Here is a 26,289-nt window from a genome sequence, read left to right on the forward strand (position 1 = left end):
TTGCGTTTTCTAGGAGGCTGTATTGCAGGAATCAGAGGTGCTGTCAGTTCCTTGAGAGACCCATTGGGCTAGTTTCAGCACCAGGCCAAAACACACACAAACACACACATGAAAGGGAATTATTTAGCGTCCGCCACTGTTTTCTTTTTTCTCTCTCTGCTTTTATTAAACTTTGATTTGATTTGTCTCTAAGCACCGTTCATTGTAAAGCAGTCTCCATTTTTAATGCTCATTGTGCTGATGAAAGATAATGATAATGAGACAGAGAGTGTGTGTTTACAGTAAATAAGTGTGCACACACAAAGGTGGTGCATATTCTGTGTGTGTGTGTGTGATTGTATCCATGTCTGAAGCTATCAGTGTGTGTATGTGCGTGCTTGTGAGTGTACCCATACTCTTATCTGTGCGTGCGTGCTCCATGTTAATAAGGCGAGGTGTTTGCATTCGCTGGCGGGCTGGTGCAGGATGCTACGGGGATAGCAGCGCCTCTCTGCTTCCTCTCCCATGCTGTCAGGCCTGAGGCTCTCTCACTTCAACAAACTACATCCTGCCTGTAACACTCACACTCTCACTCCTCTTTCACTCTCTCCATCATGCTCTCATTGAAAAACTTTTCCTTCTTGAAAACTTTTCTTTGATTTCTCTTCTATCATCTGGAAGTAGAGATTGGGGTAGCAGCCCGTGGCAGTAGGACACCTTTAGATGGGGTTTTTGGTCACAGAGGTGTGACCGAGTCAACTTTAGTTGCTGCAGTAGCCTAACTTGTACCTTACATGCATATATTTGTGCCTGAAACATGCTGCAAGTCACTGACTCTCATTTGAATAAAAAAGTAATACTCTTGGCTTGCAGCTTTGACCTGTGATGCTGTTTGTGGCTGAAAAATACAGCCGTGTCCTACTTTGCTCCTCTGTGTTTTGTAGCAGCAATGTGGCTGACCACTCACACACAGGTCAGTGACGTCATATTTGCATTTCCAATTCTCTCTATGTTTCAGCCACAAATGTCTGAGCAAGCTGTAAGACACAAGCCCACAGTGCTGAGTCTACATGGTCAAAACCAAATCACCACTTTGTCCCAATTTTCTTCCTTTACCCTTCCACCTAAATTACATTTTCAATTTGTTTGGCACGCGATGCGAGCGCAACAGCATCCTTGTGAGGAGGCATTGCTGCTCTATGTGCCCAAAGTCCTGCAGGCGCGGTGCCGTAACGATCCTCTGTACACACTCGCAACTGCTCAACACTCACTCACTCGTCAAGTTGACTTTTGAGACTTTGGGAGCCGGGAGGAAATGACAGTGGTGGATGTCTCCCCTCCTTTGATCAGTCTCTTTCAACACCCCCCATCTTCAGCCTGTCCCTGACCCTTTTTTTTGTGGCTGAATCATCAAGAAGAGGGTGACAGGATAAAATGGGTAAAATGAGAAACAGCCTCTTCTAAAATTCCCTTAACACAAGTAAATCCTGCATAACAAAAATGTAACATGGCATTAACAATCCAAGTGCTTTACAACTGATACAATAATTAGTTAGCTGAGGTCAGTGCTAGCAACAACCTGTCTTTAACTGTGACAGTGATTACACCAAACACCCAACTGAGGTCAAGGTCAATATTCAAAGTGACCAATCAAAGAAGTGGAGACAGTTGTGAGTGTTGAGTAGTGGGGGGTGAGCTTAAACTCGTAACAGCACAGACCAGTGTCTGCAAGCGGACAATCATCTTTGCAAGGGAGCATTTTCTGTCCCTGTGAGGAAGCTTTTCTGCTTGCAGGTACTGTTCTGTGTGCCGGGCTTGTGTCACGTGCATGCGCCTGGTTTTTATATGCACAGATTTTAAGACTAATTAAAGGCCATAAAAATATGTGCAGTTTAATGTTGCATTACTGCCCTGCAGTGTTAATAACTTTTAAATCTATGTAATTACAATGCTCTGTTACCTCCATTGCTTTCTGCATTGTTATATGTAAGACTAGTGGAGCTGTATGACGGCTGGACTACTAAGTAGGCCACGGCAATAAGATAATACTATCTATCAAGCTGGGGGTTAGCCACAGCAGTTTAGTCCAAGCAGATATAAGTAGATATAAAGCCAAAGAGTATCTGCTCTTTGCATGGGTGAGAGTAGGAGGCAGATTAAAGGTAAGTTAGGTCAGGGTTAGAGAATGGTGTCATCTGTCACAGGGCCAAAGAGATTCATGATGGCATGACTGATACCCACAGCAGGGACTAGTGATAAGTCAAAACATCATTTAACATGAATACTGGACTTACTGGACCCACATTTTAACTGCAGCTGCAGCATGAGAACATTACCATAGATTTTTCATATAATATAGCTATGTTCCGATACCACTTTTTCCTTCCCCAGTACTGATTTTGGCACCTGAACTTTGCACATCGGTCGATGCCAAGTAACAATCTCAAAAGTTCAGTTCACTGGGTAAAGAGGCAGTTTTGTTTTCCTGACAATCGCAAAATAGTTCAGCCCAATCCAGTTCACAAAAGAAAGACAACTCAAAAACTCTGTAAGATGTTTTACCAGGGATCCCCACAAAAACAAACCAAATCAGGAAATAAAGATTAGGATTATTTACCATATATATATAAAGAGGGTAACCACGGTACTGATGGTCAGTCAGTTAGTCAGTCAGTCAGTAATCTAGTCAGTCAGGTTTGCAACACGGGCAACTCCTGAAAACTTCAACTGGAAAATACACAATCCAGTGGATTATTCCTCCACTTGATACAGACTACAATAACTCTGCGATGCGTTCTGATGCCGAGGTAAAGTTGGCATTTCACTCCTCCATTGACCATGAAATTTAGTTTATGGGATGCAACTGGGAAGTAACAGGGTCCCATTTCTGGGTTAATACTTTATGTGGTACTGAACTGGTGCAAAGACATGGGTACTCGCCGATGCGTAATGCTGCACTTTAGGTAGCTTCAGAGGCATTTTCAGCTACTGTTAGCAGTTTTAGAACAACCGAATATAATGACCTACTAACTGTGCAGTATTGTGCATTTAATGTTTTCACCATTATGATAAAGTGAACTGGCAACTTTCTCTCTCTGTTGCTGTCTCTTCTGGTCTTTCATGTGGTTCGTTTTCTCTTAATTTGCTATTTACTTCTCTTGTTTCTTGCTTCTCCTTTAATCATAAATATAAGTAATCTTCTTTAATCATATCTGCTTGGTTGGTCTAGTCTGTTTAATCAGTACCCATAGAAGTGAACTGCAGCGGTTGCATCAGTAGCTGCTAATAAAGCTCTGAATAAATATCAAATATCACTCTGCATACTCTGCTATGTGTGCGTCTGTCATGTTAATTTTCTCTGACGTCTATGATATGTGTGTCTCTGTAAGCAGTGCATATATGCCGATTGTGTGTGGATCCATTCCCAAATGTGTCGCCAGTGTTTTCAGGCTGTTTGATTTGACTTTCTCGTGCCCTCTTTCTTCTCTTCTTTCCTCTTGCTGCAAAACTTTTAGTGTTGATTTTACACTATTTCTGTCACCCGCCTCTTTCTCTTCATTAATCATTAACACTTTCAGTCTCTCTCTCTCTGTTCCTCTGCCTCATTTTCATCTTTCTATTGTTCTCTTTATCTTCTTTCTCTCACTACTTCTCTCTTTCCAGTATATGTTTACCCTCCCCTCTTCCTTTTCCTCTCCTCTTCTCTCCTTTTCTTTTAATCAGGTTGTTTCTCCTCCACATTAATTCTGCCTCATTATATTCACCTGACGAAGGAGATTTTGGAAGTTAGCCTGCAGTCAGTCTCTTTCTCTCAGTGGATGAGGACTCATTATGCGTTCCCAAATATCTGTTTAACCCAGTTAGAGCATTGGCAGACACCTACACAGATATGGCCACATTATAATTATTCCTTTTTTCCCTCTCTCTCCAAGTCAGCTGGCTTCTTTTAACTTCTCTCCCCACACACACACCTCTTTCACATCCAATGTCCAGTCTGTGCAAAATATTAGGACTATTTCCCTGGCGCAGAGGTTTGCACGCAGTCAATTTTACTTGCATGACTGAAGTGGAAAATCGTTCTTGGCTGTATCACTTGGCAAGTTTATTTAATGTATTCACTGGCAAAGTCAAAAAAACGATGAGATGCAAGAGACAAGCAGATATGCAAATTGTTCTAAGGTATAAAACCTGTCTTTAACTTGATCAGCCTTACATAGTAATAGAGCTGCAGCTAATTGTTTTTTGCCAATTAATGTCCCCTTTCTTACATTAATAACATTAATATATCAATATTAAAAATGGTGATCATACCACAATCTTCGTAAAATGAATGAATAAATAAATAAATAATAAAAACAGCAAAAAATGCTGTTTGACTAATCAATTAATAGTTAACTGTAATGAGTCATTTCAGCATTATTTAGTAAGGCCTGGACTATATCAAACGGAGACATACATAGACAGCTGCGGACACCATGGACATGTTCCATACATGCAGAGTTAGTGGCAAACATAAATCTGAATATTTCAAACAATTTCAGTACTCATGTCCCAGGATACACCAGGACCAGCTGCACTTTCTCGCTTCCTCCTCTCTCTGACAGTGGCAGAGGAGAGAAGAGAAAGCAGAGGACAGGGAAGTGTTAGAGAGCCAGCTGACAGAGAGCCTTAACTAAAAGCACTTAACTGTAAAATGAGATCAGCATACTTTCTCTGTGACTGTGTGAATACGAAACAACTCCTAAAGTAACTATTATTGTTATAATATCACACTGAAACCATGCTAACTGTGTGCTCACAGTAATACAAGGCAAGCTAGTTTGCTTAGCCAGTTAGCTAAACTCTTAACACCACGAACAACTGAGAGAGAGTGCTACATAATACAAGTTATATCATCAGTGATTTCAGCACCAATGATCTTGATACACAGTCGATGCAACACAGCTTATGAGCGAGGAAACGGAAACAAATCCATAATTTCAAAATAAATATCTCTCAACATGAACATCTAAATGTGAAGAATATCTTTTTAGGTTTATGGTTGTGTCACCTTTTCCATGGTATCAAAAATTCTTAAAAGTTAGAAATTCCAGTCTCATAACAACACTATGTACAGGAGATCCTCACCGACAGGACTGACGTAGTGGCCTCATGTACGCGTCAATGCTGTCAAAACTAATTTGTGGCTTAGACGTCCACACAGAGCCCACATGTACACTCTCTGATGAAGACATTCACATTAGACCCTTGTGCAGTCCCAGACTCGGAAGGCTTATCTTCCCATGAATGAGGTGTTTTTAAAAGGAAAATTCCATGAAGGAACATTGTGTTCTGGACTAATATTACGCAGGTTCATACAGTCATTTACATGGCTACAACATCATGATCCAAAGAGTAGCATATCACTGCTGTATTAGTAAGCACAATTTACTTTCATGGAGTGGTGAATAGAAGACGGGACAAGAGGTAGTGTGGCCTGTGTACTGTAAGCATAATTCAGTTAGCACAGCCCTGAGTCTAACAACAGTGTTCAAAACATTTTTTACAATTACAGAGCTTCTTAACAAATACTTGTCACTGTTATTAACCTCTTTCGTCGTCCTTGCTCTCACTGCAGCTGAGCAGTATCCCTCCTCCTCTGTTGCTTTAACTATTACGCACTGCAGTTGTATAAGTGAGAATAGAAATAATACGTTTTTCCAACAACGAGTCAATCTCTCAGACTAGGTGGCCTCAAAATCTAGTAATTCATGACTGGAAAATGTTGAACATATTATACCACATTCATCACTGACAGCATCTTCAACCTTGTCTACAACATCTCTTTGTTCACTCACCAGGTTCGCAGTCACAGGTGTGCCGCTCCCATTGGTCAGAACAGCGGCTGTGGGCGGGGCAAGGAGACGAGACGCAGGGGTTGCCAACATTACAGCCGGTCTCCACTTTGACAGCTCTCGACGGGCGGGGCAGGGCAGGGGCATCAGGCCTCACACCCAACCGAACGCCCTGCAGAAACGAAGAGAGAGGTCTAGATGTCCAAACTCTTTTCTGAGCACATTTCCATCTCTCATTCACCAACATTTCCGGCTTCCCTCCACTCATCCATCAATAACCATTAAAAATTCAATTCATCCATCTTCACCTGAATGCATCCTCTTATCCCGTTCTGAACTTCTCCAGAGCCGAGCACTCCTCCCACATGCAGATGCTTCACCTTCAAACCATGAATCTCATTTCCCACTATCACCGTTCCCTAATAGTAGGAGAAAGAGAGGGAGGGGTGAAGGGACAGACGGAGACAGGAAGGGCAAAGATCATTATTATTATTAATAGCTTTATGAATAACTGAACAAAGATACACACAAAGCACATTTAAATACCATTATTTGACCACACAGGAGAACTCTGTAATTTATTTGATATGCAAATATCAAGGCAGTCAACAGGTAGAAGGAAAGAGGAAAGAGATGAGAAACCTCAAAGGTTTGTGTAAAGATATACTGCGCTGAGAGATTCACATTTGATTGTTTTACCACAAAAACAATAACTTATTGATTTTTACTTTTTGTCTTTTCACCAACTGGAAGTCATCTATATTTTCATTCACTGAGTCGTCACATTATAATGGCGCTCATGTCAGAGCAGAGGAGAGTGTGTGAAGAGTGATTGATTGACTTTATTAAATAAAAGAAAACAATAACATGCAATCATTGTGAAGAAGGTCAATGCTCAACTGATAACGCTGACAGTGTTGTGAAGCAACGTTGACAGGCAACTTAGCTCGCAACAATCATGAAAAGGAAATCAATGAACCCCATTTATCACTGTTTCAGCAGCAGTGGAAGATGCAAAAATGAAGAGGCAGATCTGGCTGATAATAGCTGCACACGTGCCAAACACTTTCAAAGGAAATTACTGTTTAATTGGCAGCTATGATCTTTAATTATTTCATATTTTAAAATGTTTTCTGCACCATTTACTCAGGGTGTTACTTGATGCACTTTGAAGAATAGCCTGATGAACTACAACACAAAGATGAAAGACAGAACCTGCTGGCAGACGACTCAAGAATTAAATCAACATGAAAACAAAGCAAAACATGTTTTGCTCTAACAAAGCCAAAGAGACAGTGTGAAAGTCTGTCTGTCTTTTCTGTGTGCATGCTACTGTCACATACATATGTACATAAATCATATAAACACATTCACGCACACACAAAACAGACATCATCCAGTACAACTGATATATAACTGCCAGGCCTGCCAGCATCTCTGAGAGACTGAGGCCATCCAGGGACAGAGAAACTATGTCTGTGTGTGTGTGTACAGTGGGTGACATGTCTTGATATGGAAACGGGAAAAGGTTAGGGGATAACACAGTCAGTGAAATGGAAAAGGAGGAGATAAGAAAGTGTGTATGTATATCTGATTGTCTCCTTTACTCATATTATAACATGACTCTACATTTCATTGGCAACATTTCAGTTTACGTATATTACAGAGGACTGTTGGAGAGAGGTGACAGTACGGCTACTGACATCTGAGTGCAGATACATTATGTACAAGACAACTGCAAAGGACATCAGGATTATTTTGAACAATGTCTCTGATTCCAAAAGTGAGGCAAAGGGGCAGGTCAGAATCCAGAATTCCCATGAAGTCATTTCAAGTGTTATTATCAAATATTTGTGTCTTGAAATATGTCAGTAGTGGGGATAAGCTGTGATAATGTCACTTTCCAATGGAAATGTACTTGTTTGAAGACTTTTCTTAAAGGTCAAATATGCAGGATTGTTTGCAAATGCACCATTTAAAGTTGGCCCCTCCTTCCCAGCTCAACAAATGAGAGAGAGACAGAGAGACAGCAGCATTGGTCGAGTGAGCTAGAAAGTGAACGAAACAAGGGAGCGGTATTGGCGAGACCAAAGCAGTGAATCGGAGAAGTTAAATGATATTTCCTGATTGTTGTACAACAGTTATAATCTAAAGCACAAATAAACACGCCAACACCTCTGCACGCAGCTAAGGCAAGTCATCATCCTCTCAGCTGTGCTCTGGCTGTGTGTGTAGGTGTGTGTAGCTCTCTCTGCAGCTCTCACAAACAGAGAGCCGAGGAGAGAGAGAGGGAGACAGCGATGCAACCACTGGTTGCAACATTTCCAGAGTCCCGAACGCACAACCTGGGCTCTGTAGCTGATGGATACACACCACTGCAAGACAGGCTGAAGCCCATCATCCCGAAAAAAACCCAAAATAATAGGAAAATAAGAAAATGCAGGCAGAGAGCAGGATCTCTGCAGATGTGAGTCCAGCACACACTTCTAGGGGGTCATAAGTGATGACTGAGAGAGATTCTTCATTTAGTTTTTAGGATAATCCTGCACAGTCTGCTTTTAAGTCTGGATTTTCTTGATAAAAGTGAAATGATCTGTGTGATCTTGTCTGTAAACACTGACACTAGTTAATAAAAAAAAGGTTAAGGAATTATTTCATGCCAAGTGCAGATTTTTTTCCTGATTTGACACAAATATGATTTTAAGATTGAAGGTGAGATTATATGTGCTATTCTATCTGCTGATATCTTTTGCATATATATATTGTTATATTGTTAATATTGTTCTGCTTCACCATACTGGCTCATGGCAGGAAATGAGGGGGTAAAAGTCTGTGTGTTGAGATATTTTAGATTAGAGGATATTCAAAAGGATTTCTGGGCCCCATTCATATTAAATGCTTAACAAATCCAATTAGAGCTCTCTACTGATTAGACAGAAAAAATGTTGTCCATCATAGTATCTGCAGATTTCAAACAGACAAATTAAATTAAATCGAAGAATTAGAGCTGGGAAAAATGCCTATTTCAAGCTGAACACGGTCAATTAAGGTTGTGAGTCTTTATCGGTAGTCTTGTAAAAAAGAAAGGACATTAGGAAATTAGTTGTTAAGGGAAATTAAATCTTATTGATTTAGCAAAGCAGATATAATGGAAAATCTTGTTATTCATTTGAATATGTGCTTGCAGGGCAAATCAGACTTCTAATAACTGCATTTACAGTATTTTAATAATTTTTGAGGATGTAAATGTGCCACCAGTAAAAGTTTCATCATATCACGCCACTTATACAGTTGTGTCCTTACTGATGAAACACTAAGCGTGTCCAAAAACATTCCCTTCAAGGTTCCACGTCTATTACCTGATAGAGTCCAAAGTCAAGCCGTAGTGTGGCGACGTAGCGCGTTTCACGGCCGCTGCGAACGTCTCGCAGCTCCAGTTGGAGGTCGTGCCACCGACCGTCTGCCACCTGAACCTGATCCAACCGCAAACGCACTGGTCTGGTGGAACCACGGGTCACCGAGAACACCAGCTGACCATTTATCACCTGAGAGGGATGGAGGAACGAAAGCACACAGACAAACACCAGGAAAAGAGAGAAAAGAGGGAGTGAGAGCAAACACAAGTCACTGAAAACAGTGGAGGAATAAAATACCCCACTGGCTAGACTTGGTGGGTGTGTGTGTGTGTGTGTGTGTGTGTGTGTGTGTGTGTGTGTGCATTAGAAATGTAAACTGTAAATTTAACAGTTAACCACATCAACCATGAGACAGTATAACCTCCATAATCAACATGTTGCTAACACTTTTAGCAGCCCACATGGCATTTTACAGCAGCTGCCACCTGGTGAGCTCTGGCTTAAAATGTGCAGCATTGAATGTCAAATTGTTTATGGTACAAAGAGGAAGAAGGTGTTTTCATTCACGTTTCAACATAAATGCAGCTAAAGCTTTCCGAGCTTCTGGTGAAAGACAGGTAAAATGAAACACAGGGGAGGATAAACACAGCTATGTTTATCCTCTTCAGCAGAGCCAAAAATGAAAACCACCAGTCACAGAAAGAGAGAGAGGCACTAGCACTAAACCTCTTTACCACAGGAATCAACAGGTTTATGGGAAACGTGATGCTGTTTTCACACCAGTGTTCCTGATCTAATTTACTAATATAAAACTATTACAGTCGAAGTTGAGATGAAATGAAAAATGCATTTTTAACCCTTTTAGATCACAGCTTTGGTCATATTGTGCCCCTTTTTTTAACAATAATTGTGCCACAGAAATTCCACAAATCAATTTCTTCTATTCTTTTATCAAAATTCCGTCATGTTTTTACCCCTGTAAAACAAAATATGATGTGTGCTTACTAATGTTGCACCATATACCAAAATTTAGGTACTTTTGACAATTTTTTTCCTTTTCTGGCTTGGCATTTGAATTGTCCAGTGTTCAGTACTTGTTGTTGGTCAGTACTGGTGTGTTTCCTGATACTAAACTTGTTATTGGTATCAATAAAAATGTTGGTATCATGACAACCCTGCTGCTTACTTAGCCATAAAACAACCAATTTCAACTAATAATATCATGACATCCATCAATAAAATGTTCAAATTTAGTGGCACAAAGCTAAAATTCAAGACACAGACACGCCCACTTTTCAATCAACGCTAAATCCTGCTTACCTCTCCTGTTTCACTTGGAAATACATCACAATAGGGAAGCTAGATACTCTCAAAATGCTGTTTCATCTGGATTTTTATTGTTCAAAGTATCTTTCAGGACAGACAAGAACAGAAATGGGCGACTGTGTCTGTGTGTGTGTGTGTGTGTGTGTGTGTGTGTGTGTGTGTGTGTGTGTGTGTGTGTGTGCATACCTGGAACAGCAGGCTGGTGTATTGGCCGGCCTGAGCCTGCAGCAACGTTCCCTCTCGTGCTCTGGTCCTGAACACCAGGCCGAGGTACCAGGGCGTGGAGATGGTCACGTCATTCTTCAGGTCCCACCAGAGGGCGCTGTTTCCCAGGAAGCGATGAGGGTGTGGCATCGCTGAGGTGGAAGATGAAGTTGCGAAAGACACGAATTAGCCTCAACTGTGGTAAGTTTTCACCACATAGTTTCTTATGAGCACGGTTTGCCTGCTGATGCGTTTCCCGGAAAAATTACTTTGGACAACTCAAAGGAACCATTTTCTTTTTTCGCCTAGTCATCAAAGGCCTGATGTCTGGGCTCATTAGGAACAGGCTGCCTGCCTACGCACAATGAGCAAATAAAAAGTAGGAGAAGGAAGTGCAATACACGATAAGTATTCTTCCTCAGACGCAGTCTTTATCCATGAGACTCTAGGTCAAAAACTGTTCTCTATTTTATCAACTCAGTGAATCAAAAAAAAGCCCACTGCAGAAAACAGGCTACTGAAATATTCCCAACAGTCTCAGGATGTCACTGTACCGGCACTGAATAACTTTTCCAGCATATAAACAACATGCCAACTATGATCCACAACTCTTTGGAACATGCAACAAACATGGACACAAACCAATCGCCCTCTCCCATCATTTCCTGTTTTTTCTCAACTGTTCATTATCAAATAAAGTCCAATGAACAATTGTTAAAGAAAAAATGAAAACAGTTACAATATAACACCACACCAAATTGTGTTTTCAATCATTTTTCTGTCCTGATGACAGGGATATTGATGTGTCATACTGACAAGCACACAAAGCACAAAATATATCTCAGAAGTTTCTTCTTTGAGATCACAAACGCAACTTCATTTCATCCCACAAGTGCCTTTTGCAACATGATTTCCCCCAAGGGTTAACTGTCTGTGATCGCAATGAAGACATGCCAGTAAATATAGAAGAGTGAAACTGTCATCTTGAGTCCACCTGGGCTACGATCACACAGGCTTTATCTAGATCCAATTATATACAGGATATAAAGCCAGATACAATAACTAGCTCATATGATAAGCATATTAACTCTTCATGATACTATTACACCTTCATTCAGCCAAGCTGACATCATGTCTGCAATGTCATTTTGCTCCATCCTCCACACAGCTTCATACTCCACCAGCAGCATTTCCAAAGTGGAGCAATTTGCCTGCCTGATTTTGTTCACTTGTTAAGTTTTTGTTAATTTGATTTTTGTGCCTCTGGTATGGGCAAGAACGCTACATAGTTAAATCGCTTCTTTTTTATGATCAGGAGTCTGCATAGTGTGGTTTATTTTGAAAACTGATGTTCCTCTGTCTAAATTCCTGCATGGCTTGATCTGCTCTGTGCAGCTTGACGCTTCTTCCATCTAAAACAGAATCTGCATGTTTGAAGCAGAGGAAGCCTGGTGGAATCAACGCATTAGTCTCAGTGCGTTTCACTGCACTTTAGAATAAATATTCCTAATTAAGGTTAATCATGTATTTCCGGTTGTTCTTACGGTCAATACCTTCCCAGAGGCCCACACTCAGCCAACATCAGTTCATCCATCCATCCATGAACACGTATTCCACTTATACTCACTTAGCTCATGCTCTAAAAGCTTGCTGCTGTGATGGCTCAGCACAAAATGAGGGATAAGTACTGACGAGGGAGAAAAAGCTGACGCGCAAGCTGAGGCTTTAATGTGTATGAATGAATGACAAAGCATTTCTGAATCTGAGTTACTAAGGTGTTAAAGTATGAAGCAGACGATTAAAACATGTCATTTAACAAACATGTTAATGACAAAGAACTAGCAGAAAGAAGCATTTTAACTTCAGTAAATCATTTATTAATAATGAGGCATTGGTATTATTGCTAGTGAAAAATAAAGGGCACTGAAAATCAGACTACTTTTGTTTAAAAACATGACCACGCTCGTCTCCAATGGCACAAGACAGAAACGGTCAGTTATTTCAGTAATGCTCTTTATGGTTATTGATAATTATAGTAAATGGCACAATAAATGTGACATTGTTATCAAAAGCAATACACAGGACCACAGGATGAAAATAAACTCATACAGCCTCTCACCATGACTGCAGTCCTTCCCTCCGTACCCCAGGGGACAGTCGCAGGAGAAAGTCTCCCAGCTCACCCTGCAGGTTCCTCCGTTCTGACACGGGTTGGACTTACAGAACGGGAGCTTGGCACTGCAGCCTGAAAGAAGCGACAGAGATCACGTTTTTAGAAAGGTGTCACCATAATGCATTGAATGAAATGCTGTGGTTAGCTGATAAATAAATCAATAAATAAACACCTCATACTTCATCTCTACAAAAAGATCTTCAGTTACAAATGAGGCTACAACTAATGATTATTTTTATTATTGATTTACTGTCAAACCATTTGTTGAAATGTCAGATAATGGTTACAAAAAACGCTGATCACTGATTCCAAACGCTCAAGGGGACAAAGGTTTTGTTTTGTCCACAACCTCAATATCCAATTTACTGTCACAGAGGAGTGAAGAAACCAGAAAACATTCACATTTAAGAAGCTGGAATCAGATATTTGTTTTTTTAAATGAATCAAAACTAAATCTAAATAGTTGGCAATTAATTTAATAGTTGACAATTAATCAATTAACTGACTAATCATTGCAGCTCTAGTTACCAATGTGCATATTCAGAGGTAAAACTTTTCCAATTGTACTTGGATTTCAAGATTCGAATGGCCTTTACAGAAGCATCCAACCTTGATTATTTGAATATTCATTTTTTAAATAATACTTGAACTAGAAATGTTACATCAAAAGAGCTTACGAGTGCATAATAATAAAGAAAGATGGGATACTGACCCTTTTTTAAAAATCTGCTTATGGATTATTTCTGTGAATCTCACTATAAAACAACACAATTACACTATTGTAATTGGTAATTGTAATAGGTAATTCATAGCCTGTAGAAAACAATAATTTCTAAAATAAAATAAATAAATAATAAAATAATTTCCAGAGCTGCAATGATTGTAGATGGGGTAGGATGTTTATTTTTGGCGTGTCTTTGAGCACCAACCAATGAGACTCAAGGATCAACTACTTATCTCCAGAATACCTTACTGTGCCTTTAATTGATGAATCTTTTATCAGTTAACAACTATTAAATCCATTGGCAACTATTTTGATGATCACACAGACAGTTTGAGTAATGAATGTAATCTTGGGCTTGGGGAAATACTGATCAACATTTTTCACCACTGATTAATCAAAACAATAACGACAATAGAAACAATAGTTATTTGCAGCTCTAAATACCTCATCCTTTAATTTCATATTATGGTCATGAAATGTTATAAGTGACCAGTTTTCAGTCAGAATCCAATTTCATGCCCTTTATTGTTTATTAAAATATTTTAAATAATTTAATAAGTGGTTTATAGAACACCAAAAGAGATGCTTTAATTAATTACAATAACGATAATTTGTATCAGTGTATTAAAAAAATAGGGCCAAATGGCATCTGTGGACATCAAAAATGTACACTGTGGTTTTTTTTGTGGGGGGGGGGGGGGGGGGGGGGTTAGCAGTGCTGACCAGCGATGGTTCCATTGTTGGCGATAAATCCAGCCAAGTCCAGCGGCTTGTTGTCGATGTGCAGCTCCTTCATACAGCCGATAAACTCTCTGGTGCCAAACGGGAAGTTATCTGGTACGTTAGGAACTCCACCCAGAAACAGTGGACCAGTCAGGTCTAGAGATCTGAGAGAGGAGGAGATGAAGAGGAAGAGGAGTAAGTAAGGTGGAGAGGAAAGGGGGATAAAGGAGGAAGAGAGGATTATCTCCCAATGATGGATGGGAGGAGAGGGATGAAGGAGGGACAGTAAGAAAGGGAAAAAACATGAAAAGAAGGTTTGAGAGAGGCAAAGGGATTAAACAAACCCAGAGATTAAATGTGTCATCAGAGGTAAATGTCAAAAGGAACACATTTTTGAGAATAATGGGGGATGTTGAGGAGAAATGAGATGATCATGATGATGTTGCTGAGGGTAAAAGTGGAAACAGCAGGGGGAAGAGAAATTGAAAAGATGAGAAAGAAAAGGAGACAGACGTAGAGACAGATGAACAAACAGAAGATTAAACACGAGTTACGGTGAGTATCCGGAGAGGAAAGGTAAAGGTGGATGACAAGGCGGAGGGAGAAAGGAGACAGGAGCCAGCCATGAAAGGAGGTAGATGTTAGGGGATGTCAACAAAAAGCAGAGTCACAGGCATCAAGAGGAGACGAAAAACAGCAGCGACAAAAGGGAGATGTGGAGACGGCTGGGGAGGGAGATGAACAAACAAGAGATTAAGTGTGAGTTACAGCAAATATCAAGAGGGAGCGAGTGTAAAGGCGGATGACAAGACAGATGGAAGACGAGCAAGGAAAAGAAACAGGAGGAATGTGAGCAGGAAGGCGTAGGGGACCACAAATAACAGTTACGGGACTTCATGAGTGAGAAAAACGAGGTGACACAAACAGTTGTATTGTCATTTTCAGAGCATTATCTTTCTTTGTCCCTGAAATGCGAGTTGGGGTTTTGCCTTTCAGCTTGACACTTGCCGAGCCAATAAACACCAGTGGAATATGAATTGAAAGAAGCCAGAGAGACAAAAGATACTGGAGTTGAACAAACAAGAGATTAAGTGCGAGTTACAAGGAGCGTCAACAGAGAGCGTCATTAGAGAAGGATGTCAAGAAGACGGAGTAGGAGGAGGGCGAGCTGTTAATGGAGAAAAGGAGAAGGAACGGAGGAAGAGGGTGTTGAAGCGTTAGTCTTTGGCCTTCCTCTTTGATCTGTCGTCTCTGCTCTCAGCCACACTTAGCGTTGACAGAACACAGCCAACGTGATTACAGCTTACAGAGGCGAGGCCAGACATCAACACTATGACAGGCTGCTTTTTGAGTGAATGTGTGTGTGTATATGTGTGTGTGTGTTTTACACTTGTTGGCATGCATACATTTAGATTAGTAGACGCACACAGCAAGTAGAAAACTACCAAACTTTGACAAGGTCGAACAGAATAGACGCTTAAAAGCAACGTAGTGAATTTAAAACTCAATTTGAACTTGTTGGTCTTACATAAGAGAATGAGTGGGAGGGAGAAAGAGACACTAATTAAAAGAAATGAACATTAACACCAATTAGAATGAGCCAACGAGTAACAAGACCATCAGAGAGATACAGACAGACATGAAGGAGCATGAAGATGTCAAACAGTCGTGCCTCATTAAAGCCTCAGGTCCCTGTAGATTTCTCCCACAGTCACCTCAACACCTGATCTGACATTCCCCAGAAATCCTTTCCAGCGGCAACAGCCTCAGTCAAAGTTTTAGCGGTAATTCAACAGATCAGATCGCCCAAATCTGCATTACTTTTCATTCTAAAACAGTGATCAGCTTAGAAGTCTTTAAAAACATGCTGAAATTATGAAGAGCTGAATCTGTGAGGCTGAGCTTTAAGTTTATATAAGAATGTCCCATTAAAAGATCAGTGTGTAGGATTTAATGGCTTTGGTGCACGATGAGTGTGCAGATTGCCTCACCCTCCCCTTCCAAGCACACATGAGCACTTATGGCGGCCACAAATTTATGAGAAATGCGAAAACCAATGTTTGATTTGCTACTGTAGAAACATGCCGGTGCAGCTTCCAAGGAAGGAGACCCACACCCACAAAATGACCTGTCTCTGTACTGGTATTTGAATATAGGACCAGAAGCAGGCATGGTTTATAGCGAAAGTCGTGTTATACTGGGCAAATGTTTTATTTTCTAACCTAATATTAATTGGCAATTCATTTGTTATGCCTTCAATGCATCAAATATATAAAACGGTCATTCTAAGGTAATGAGAACACAATGACTCTCATTTCCAGGTGATTATACACTAATGAAAACACACTCATAAATACTATGTCCCATTCCTGCCATATTCTATCAATAAATCCCTGTAAATCTCACACACTAGACTTTTTAATTGAACAGACACTGAAATCTGATCAACTCATTCGCTCTGTGCCATGTTTACATGAATTCATTATTGCACAGTAGCAAGCAACTGACATTATACATGTCATTTGGGGACCTGAGGCAGAAAATAAACCAAAATAGCAGAGGACTAGAGTTGAGGGTAATGAGGAGTTGATGGGAAAACATCTCTTCCAAGACAGAGGAAATAAATAACACACAACATTATTACACAGTTATGGCAATGTCAGAATGAGCATGAAATAAAATCTCTAAAAAGTAAAGTTGTGTTATTTCTAAATGCCATGCTATATATGCTGTGCATATATAGGCATAATGACATTAAGCCAGTGTGGTTTATGCTACAAATGTGTGTATACACACACTCTTTGCGCTCAGGGAACCTGTCAAGTACAACAGTTAGTTCCAGCCTTGCATCATGATTTGCTGACACTCTGATCAAAGCCAGTATTTCTCAATGTAGTAATGCTACCTCTCAACAGTATTTACCTTTTTATGCCTGTAATCTAGCAGCCTACAGCTGCCAGCTGGCCAGTGTGCGCGCACACACACACACACACACACACACACACACTCTCTGACCAGCTTTATTGGTTTTCTACTTGGTGAAAACTGCCTTTGAATATTTGAATAACTGTTAAGCCTCCAATCAGTCACAGATGATGTTGTCTTTCCAAAGATGTTAGCGCATCCTGTGTAAACACCACCCACAGCTCAGGGTCAATAACTATTTGCATTCATCTTTGCATTTGTTTTTCAGTTGGTACACTCGGGGTAGGGGAGAGATATGGAACACAATTTAGCTGAATACATTTTTTTACTAAGCTTTTTTGAGTCATAACTATATTTCCTGAGCAAATCACGCATTTCAGATGTGAAACTAACTATAGAATTAATTCTATGATGAATTCCAAAAGCAATTGTGTTATGATAGCATTGACACACAATATTGTGTCGTATTACATGGTGTCAGTGTCAAGGTATAACAATAAAACATTGATTTGACTAAAATATTTAAAAAAAAGAAAACAGGTATCAATACAGAACAAAGATGGAGAGCAGTAAGAAAGATAAACTCACTTCTTGTTGCTGGTCTGTTTGCCCTGCGCAGCGCAGCTGTAATTTCCAAGCTGCGTACCGAAGCGAAGCGACAAGGCCGTATCACAGTCGTCAACGCTTACCACGGCAATCTTCTCATCCGACGGACCCTGGGCCTCGCCACTCATACTGCGCTTTGGCTGAACACACATATAAACAAGATTGAATACGGAGTCCAAAGGAACAAAAAACAAAAAACACTATTTCACCAGGCAACATGCAAGAAAAAAAACCTTCACCAAATCTAGAGTTTAGATCACTGCAGTCATATGCTACACCAGAAAATAACACTTTCAACACATCAGACTTCAGTATTTACACTGCTACTGCACATCATGTTAGAAAGAAAAGGGAAAAAGTTGAGTTAGTAAGACATGAATCAACAGAAACTGTATATGGGGAGGAAAATAGTGGAATAACAGCAGATAGTCAACACACTCATTCTTCACTAACTGTCTGCTGGTGAAAGAAAGACAGACAGAGGGAGAAAAAGAAAGAAGGAGAACAAAACAAAGCGAGAAAGAAGTGTATGTGCACCCTGACACACACTCATACTCACATAGCGTGTGGCTGGCTGAGGAGAGTGAAAGAACATGAAGAAAATTAAAGGAGATGTGCGGCGAATATGCATGAATGAAATGGTGACAGGCAAACGCCCACATAACAGTCTGCACACACAAACCCTTCAGCTCAATTCAAAGTGCTCTGCTGGCTGAGAAACTGTTCTGCCGACACATCAGAAGTACAGTGCAAATAATCATGGGTAAAGTGTAAAAACTTCAAAGGATAACTCATCAGACAGACATCAGAGACACAAAGTAGAAGATCAAAAGTAAGACTGGGAGTCTTAATGTTTTAGGACTCACAAACACCCTGAGATGTAAACCCACCTTGTTGTAGTAGTGGATGTGAACAGTATGCCAGTTGCCGTCGCTCACGCCGCCAGGCAGGAAGGGACTCACCTGAGTAGACGATTCACCTGAGGGCAGACGAATGAAGTCTGGGTCAAAACATTGCCAGCTAATAGCAAAGCACGATACTGAACTTTTGCAGATATCTGCAACTCATTTTGGCCAGAGCACATAATTACAGAGAACATCAAATCTGTTATGTAGCCAAATTAACATATCATTATGCTAACTGTTACGGTATCATGATAGCCCACTCACAAATGAATGAAATGCATACATTAAGTTTTACGTCCATTGATTTAATTTGTTTGTGAAGACCCTGACTGACAGAATTCACTTCTTGAGGCCACAAGTAGACACATGGACAGAAAAACAGCCTTTATCTTTCTAGGAGAGAAAGTAAATACACTAAAACAGTGGATATGTGGTCATAAGCACATTCATTCTTGTCCATTCTTTATATTCCCACATATACTTGCATGTACAAAGACATACGCTCATGAAAATATACACACATCTACACATAGTATTAAGTGAGGTATTTTATTTGGGGCTGCTATGGCAGAGGAGACAAAACTCTAAAAGTTGTGTAAATTAATGGTGGTGGTTGTAGTTGTCTGTGTCTGCAGCATGGACTTAAGAATATAATCACATCTTTCTTTCCCTGTGGGAATATACAGTACTGTTGAACACACAATCACAATCAGAAATTAAGACATAGACAGAGACACTGTACCTGTGGAATATTTGAGCACCACTTGTCCCTCCTGGATCTCCAAGGCGATGAAGTCATGTTTCTCATTGAAGCGTCCGTTATAGAAGAGAAGACCACTGTTCTCCAGGGTAGCAAAACTACAGAATGCACACACACACACACACACACACACACACACACACACGCACACTCATGTTAATAAGAAGTTCACTGATGAATATACTGTATGCATTATGAGTATTACAATGTTCCTATTGTGTATTTTCTCTCTCTCTCTCTCTCTCTCTCTCTCTCTCTCTCTCTCTCTCTCTCTCTAGATATATATATATATATATATATATATATATATATATATATATATATATATACATATATATATATATATATATATATATATATATATATATATTACATATTTCCTGAATATGTAGAGAGCAAATAAATAAGGCAACACTGTAGGACACATTCATACATTTTCAGATGAGATTCTTAACTCTGGCTTGGTTAATAGAACATTTGACCTTGATGCAGTCTGCCATGCAATGACTACTTTCACATGGCGAAACAAAATTGACTCCTGCAAGCCTCTTCACACAGGCTTAGAATGGAAGAACAAAAGCCATTCAAACTGTAGCACAGTTAATAAAGCATATTTCTGCAGCCTTCCACACCCTCCAGCTGCTCAGAGTCATACAATAGTCTGTTTTCCATTGCAAGGCCAAGGGGGACACACTGAGGCCAAGGCTGCCATGTTAACACAGCCTGATCAAAAGCACTGTTAGTTTTTTTTGATACTACAGAACAGATGACAAATATTCTCTACTGGCAACAAGATTCCCACTGCAAAAAACAACCGCTATAAAAAATGTTTTAACTTGTCTTCAAATGTTTTGAAACTAAATGTCTTGCTTGTTGTTTTACATTTGAATTAGCAGCCAAAGTCCTTGAAGAACAACATTCCCACTCATTCTTACTGCGATTTCACCTTGCAAAACAGAGCTGCTGATCTTCGATAATTAGCACAAACTGAATAGCTTCAATACAATTGAGTATTGAAAAATCGCTTGTCATTCAATACCAAATTTTGATACTAAAGGAGTAAACTTAATCAGCATCACTAAGCTATTAAGCATCTAGTATACTTTGACCAAGATGTAATAATGCATGCAGGTAAAACACTATGTATTGCCCAGAGGTGGGGATTTTTTACCACCATGTCTTTGAATGACTTCTTCTTTTAAAGTGAGTAATTGCACTGCAGTGCACAACGTAATTTTCTTTTTGTTAAAATCTATGTTGTATTTAAAAAAATTATCTTTCAGGACCAGTACTGATACTAATGTATTGGTACCAGTACTGAAAGGTTTTGAACAATACCCAGGCCTAGGAACAACTGATGTGGACTTTTTTTTTTGTGATTTCTTTCAATTTTTTTTATTTTAGTAAAGTGTAAAAAACAAAAAAAAGCTTGACACTCAACTCATTTCTAATACTTTTCAGATGCTTGCTATTATGTACGCAAGACCCCATAATACATAATTAAAAGATTATTGTGGATTTGGGTTTCCAGTGGCTTTAAATCCTTTCAACAAACAATAGATGCATTACTGCAATACAGCAGTGTTATGAGAAGAGCACGTTATCACCATTTCCATCATGACAACTTCATACCCCTGCTGTTATCTGAGAATGTTGCCTTTGTCTAAAACAAACCCAGAGTTATTCAGTACAGCGTGTTTCTTGTTTGCATGGTTGTGCTGCTGTTCAAACAGCACTGTGGCATCCTATCTTGTAGTATGCAGATGTAATCTCTTCAGGCCGCCAGAAATAGCTGAAAAATGGTGTAACATGAGCTTTGCCAGTGACTGAGTGTAGTCTTGTGAAGCAAATGTGCGGAGATGCTGAAGGCGTAAATAAAGGCAAAGCAGCATATGTTCAATATGTCTGTTCTTGTTAGTGCGCTTATTGTTTGTGAAATTCATTAGTTGAGACCAAAGAACTGCATTAAAAAATATAAATACCTAAATATTTAATATAAGGTGTTTGTCTTGAAAGCAATAAACATCATGAAGGCAGCTCAGCAGCCAATAACAGCTTCAAACACAACTGCAACAGCTCCCTGACTAGCATACATTACAATTTTGCAATAAGGACATATCTATATTGTCACAGGCAGAGCCCTATATAACAGAGCCACTATACCAACCATACTTTTTCACAGGCAGGGTTAGAAGTATAAAAAATCTTCTGAAGCAGCTTTTGGGTAAAAGATGAAAAATGAAAACTTTGAAACTTGGAAAAATAAAATGCTCTGTGAGAAAGTGAATGACATGAATAATGATTAAGTCCTGTTTGGCCCTGATGTGAAAGTCAGGCCAAGAAGTGACGCTGGCAGCAAACAGGATGCTAAATAAAATACTGACGTCAGGGGAAGATGGCTGACAGTCAGTCAGAGTCATGTGTATCTGCAGCTGGACACATCAGATAACATAACTGGAACCAACATCAACAGGAAGAAGATTACGGTTTCACTGTCTTGAAAGGCAACTTTCAACATGGTGCCCTACAGAAAGGCACTGAAATTGAAGTTGATGCTGTAGACTAGTGGTTGAAGCTCCCACATTGTGTTTGACTTGAATGAGGAGCAGGGCAGTGCTGAAAAAGACCTTACAGTATCTATTCAACAACATCCCTGACTTTCTCAAGGGCACCTTGTTGGTGAGAGGAAAGAACTCTCCCCAAATCAAGTCATTTTTAGGGCAACACCACTTTAGCCTTTGATAAATAAAAATGTATTGGATGATTATGGCCAAAGGCATCAAGGCCGAAGCCAGTGGTGCGATAACAATAAGTGATGGGCTAATTACATTGTATGAAGACAAAACAATGTTGGTGCAATTAGCTGATAATTATCCAGATTAGCCATCAGTAATCAATACAAACACACATTATTAGACATGAAACCCTTAATTAAACACATAATCACACCTCAACATCAGGCAACCTTATCATACTCTAGCAGTTAACTAATGTTTTTGCAGTGTGGACAAAACATTATGTGTCCACAAAACACATAGAAACAAGAGAAAAGGTGTTATATGTTGACAGTCTTCTTGTCAATTCAGCATCAATATAATCCAGACAGAGAGAGAGAGAGAGCATCAGAAAAATTCACCCAATTTTTAATCAATGTCTGTGATGCAGACATGATGTAGATATTGATGTAGACATTAAAATTGTAGTGAAAGGTGTCATGTCAGTGATATGATGTCAAAAAGACTATCAGCATCATTTTCACTGTCCATTTTTGCCTCGGACTTCAAGTGCCACACGGAAAAAGTAGGCCACACACCAAACCTCTCTGCCGACACGCGTGAGACGCGCTCCTCAGGTAGGCAGCGTGCACCGGGCGTTTTAAAATTAGGAAATCCGTGACTTTCTTTTAAGGGTAAAGTGGTCAGTTTGGAATAAGCTGCTTTGAACTGGCTGTGTGAGTGCAAGGGGCATTATGTCCACACTCCGGGGGCAACTGCAGCACTGGCCATTTGGCCATGGTATAATTCCTGCCTTGACAGAACATTACTCACTTTCCTCCCCAGATTTTCCCAACCAGTTTGAGAAATTTAACCAGGGGAGAAATTCCACAAAACCACAAAACCTCTTAAAAGCTCATAAAGTAACTCACCATCACTGGTGGTCCCAAATCAATGAAATGAAGGCCGGTACACACCGGCAATCCACAGAAGCTCATTTGGCAAAAATACCCTGACCGCCATGTCTCATAGCAACCACTCCATGGTGGCCACATCAACCTAGCAACAACCCCATGGGCAACGTCACCTTAGCAACTATCATTAGACGACATCACCCATGGCAACCATCTCATAACCCTGCCTGACCACTCTTCAGGATCACTTCAGATCTCCCATAGACGACCACTCGGTATGTCAAGAGGCGAAGGAGCAGTAGGGAAACGGTGGTGATGGGTGAGTGAAACAAAGACAAAGGATCTCAAGTACAGTCACGATCACTGACCTGTGCATTGACATACTGACAAAAAATAAGCTAAAAGCAAACAAAACAAACTTAAAGGCTGTGGCTAGTTTAAAAGAGAATCTCTACAGGGTGCATGTAGGTCAGAACTCTCTTAACAAAATTTAACATTTTAGTTTTTACTCAGATTTTATTAATCTAAAAAAAACAATCATCATCATCATCATCATCATTTATTTATTTAAATCCTTACTTACAATATTGCCAAGGAAGAGACATAAGAAAACTGTCAAGAAAACTGAGAGGTAGCAATAAAGGAAGGCTAAAACAGCAATCATAACTTCAGTTGAGATGTTTTGAGAAGTGTCAAAGCCCTGCCAAAAGGTCTAAGAGCAAGCCCAGTTTGGATCAAAATTTTTACAAATCAACTACTTCAATGGTGTTTTTAAAAGGAAAAGCTAAATTAGCATTTTAACTTACATTAATGCACTAACTCTGACTGAAAGCCTATTTTTGGACTGTCTTGATAACGGGGGGACTTTTCTTGAGAAATAAAGACTTCTGATACCTTCACAGTTAAGAACAAAGAGTCACAACAAATGCAGCATCGGTCTTTGCAGCCTTTGCCAAAAGTAGGAAGACTGAAAGAAGAGAAAACTGTGATAAGATGTATGATAAGGAGAGACTGGAAGGAGAGAAAGGAGAGGAGATGTTACTGAAACCAGTAAACTGATGGATGAAAGAGGAGAGAGGAGAAACTGCACTTCTCACTGGAGAGAGAAGTGGAGGCAGCAGAGAGAGATACCATGAATAATAGGATCGATCTCTGAGACAGAGATGAAATAAATAGATTAAAGGGGAGAGGAGAGAGACTCCGTAAGACCTGAGAATCAAAGAGGAGTGGTTATGGATTTCTGTCTGAGTGCAACTGGATGATGAGAGATGGAGGCTAAACAAAAGGAAGAAAGAAAATAACAAAAAATCCAATCAAAAATAACATCTGAATAGTAAAATATAAATGTTTAGAAAAGAAATAAAATAATTCTGATCTACTCACGTTAACGAGATGGACAGATGGAATCTCTGTCTGAGGCCCCGGAACATGACGAAGGACTTTGGTGGGAAGGATCGGGCAGTGACTGTGCAGTACGGACGCTCATAGCCTCCTGCAGGACACTCACAGCGGAAACCCCCACCTGAAAGCTCCCGACACGTCCCTCCATTACGACACACACCTGGAACACATCTGCCCTGCCGCCGGTCAAACTCACATCGGTCACCTGGGAGTGAAAAATGAAAACAATTCATTATTTCGACCTCTGTTGAAGACCTCTCTCAATTTTCCCCTTGTAGCTGGCCAAGGTGACTCAATTTGCTTCTTCTTTTTCTTTGAGGTTTAATGGTGGTTAGCAGACAACTAGTTTTGTATCTGGTTTGTGACCTCTACTGCTTCTACACTGCTTTATTACAGCCATCTGTAACCCACCAGCTTTTGACGATACTACACTTTGCACAGCCAAGTTTATTTACTTCAAAGCAGTGATGGTTTGAAGTGAATAAACGTGGCTAATGGAAACTTGGCAAATGATGAAAATGCACCTAATTCACATTTTCTGTCTTTTTTTCTTGCAACATTTCAAAAGTATGTTTTAAATTTACTTGATAATTAGATGGTAAGATGGTTAGTGACTCAGTGGGAGATCACCAGTATGTGCTTCAGGCTGTAAACTATTCATTTTTTCCCAATACAAGTCCCCTTTATAAGGACAAGCTGGTTGACAGAGAATCATCTTTATAAGAAAATCACAAATATTTAATTGCATTCATAGTTTTATACTATACATATAAATGCTCATACAATCAAATAGAATAAAGATAGACGTTTCCAGCACAATCTAAAACAGGCAGATTTTCGTCTCAGTTCCTGGACAGTTTTGCCATTTTGGTGGTTGTTCCACAGACACTTCATGCAATTCATTTTCATAAGCTGTGCCCTCACCAAACTCACTGGCAAGTCCTTCAAAACAAACACATGCTGTGCAACCGAGTATTGTTCAAACCAACAGAGCTTTACTTTAAATTACAGTCAAGATCCCAAAGTTTACATGCTGAATTTCAATTATGGTTGAGATAAAACATTGTTATGGTTTTGATTTTACTCATTAGGCTAAGACATATGAAAAGTTAAAATTATACACCACATGTCAGCTAGTGTCAGCCTTACCCTGATGTAACTTATACGTCACAAGTGTTAAAACAGTCTTCTTGAGGGAGGCTTTTAATTTCTACCATCTCTTTTCCCTTTTCAGAAAACACTGCTACTGTCAAACTATAAAGTGGAAAACATTCTGCTGCATTTTTATTTAATTTTTGCTTTGTGGAAATAGGTACTATTAGGCTAATTGAAATAGTTTAAACTACAGTGAAAAGCAAGCAACAAATAAGTGAATAATATCTGTAGTTGGGCCAAAATTGTATGGAAGTACAAAACAATTGTTTCTCTGAGAGGAAAAGTATTTTTTTTTTCAGACACAGCAATGCTGGAAATAGGACAGTGAAGTGTTGCAGTGCGGTGCATCAACAAGCATAAAGCGGGGGCTACTCAGGACCCAGGATGTTAAGGTACAGCCAGGAAAAACAAAGGAGCTCACATATAAAACGTACTGTAGGAGAAATATAACTCTAAAACATTCAGTAAACATTTAACAGTAGCTTAGTGTGGTAATGTGATGCAGAAAAGACATATATTACTTGAGTATACTTCTTTGAGAATTTTGTTCCTTCATTTAGGAGGTAGTATGTAGTACATACTGATCAAGT

General features: G+C 39.8%; 1 protein-coding gene across 2 annotated transcripts in view; it reads right to left on the reverse strand.

Annotated features, from left to right (window-relative positions):
- Positions 1-26,289, reverse strand: part of celsr3 (cadherin, EGF LAG seven-pass G-type receptor 3) — a 141,620-nt gene that overhangs the window by 53,024 nt on the left and 62,307 nt on the right. For both annotated transcript variants that reach the window (XM_084721589.1, XM_084721587.1), the window contains exons 4-14: positions 24,527-24,749; positions 19,498-19,613; positions 18,741-18,829; positions 18,410-18,424; positions 17,833-17,990; positions 14,320-14,483; positions 12,819-12,944; positions 10,682-10,851; positions 9,173-9,358; positions 6,122-6,232; positions 5,817-5,985 (exon numbers count right to left, since the gene is read on the reverse strand). In XM_084721589.1, coding sequence (XP_084577715.1) covers positions 5,817-5,985; positions 6,122-6,232; positions 9,173-9,358; positions 10,682-10,851; positions 12,819-12,944; positions 14,320-14,483; positions 17,833-17,990; positions 18,410-18,424; positions 18,741-18,829; positions 19,498-19,613; positions 24,527-24,749 — 1,527 coding nt within the window. The remainder of the gene's footprint in view (positions 1-5,816; positions 5,986-6,121; positions 6,233-9,172; positions 9,359-10,681; positions 10,852-12,818; positions 12,945-14,319; positions 14,484-17,832; positions 17,991-18,409; positions 18,425-18,740; positions 18,830-19,497; positions 19,614-24,526; positions 24,750-26,289) is intronic.

This window comes from Lutjanus erythropterus, chromosome 6, assembly GCF_056507025.1.
Source record: "Lutjanus erythropterus isolate fLutEry1 chromosome 6, fLutEry1.hap2, whole genome shotgun sequence".
NCBI classification, from domain to species: domain Eukaryota; kingdom Metazoa; phylum Chordata; class Actinopteri; order Lutjaniformes; family Lutjanidae; genus Lutjanus; species Lutjanus erythropterus.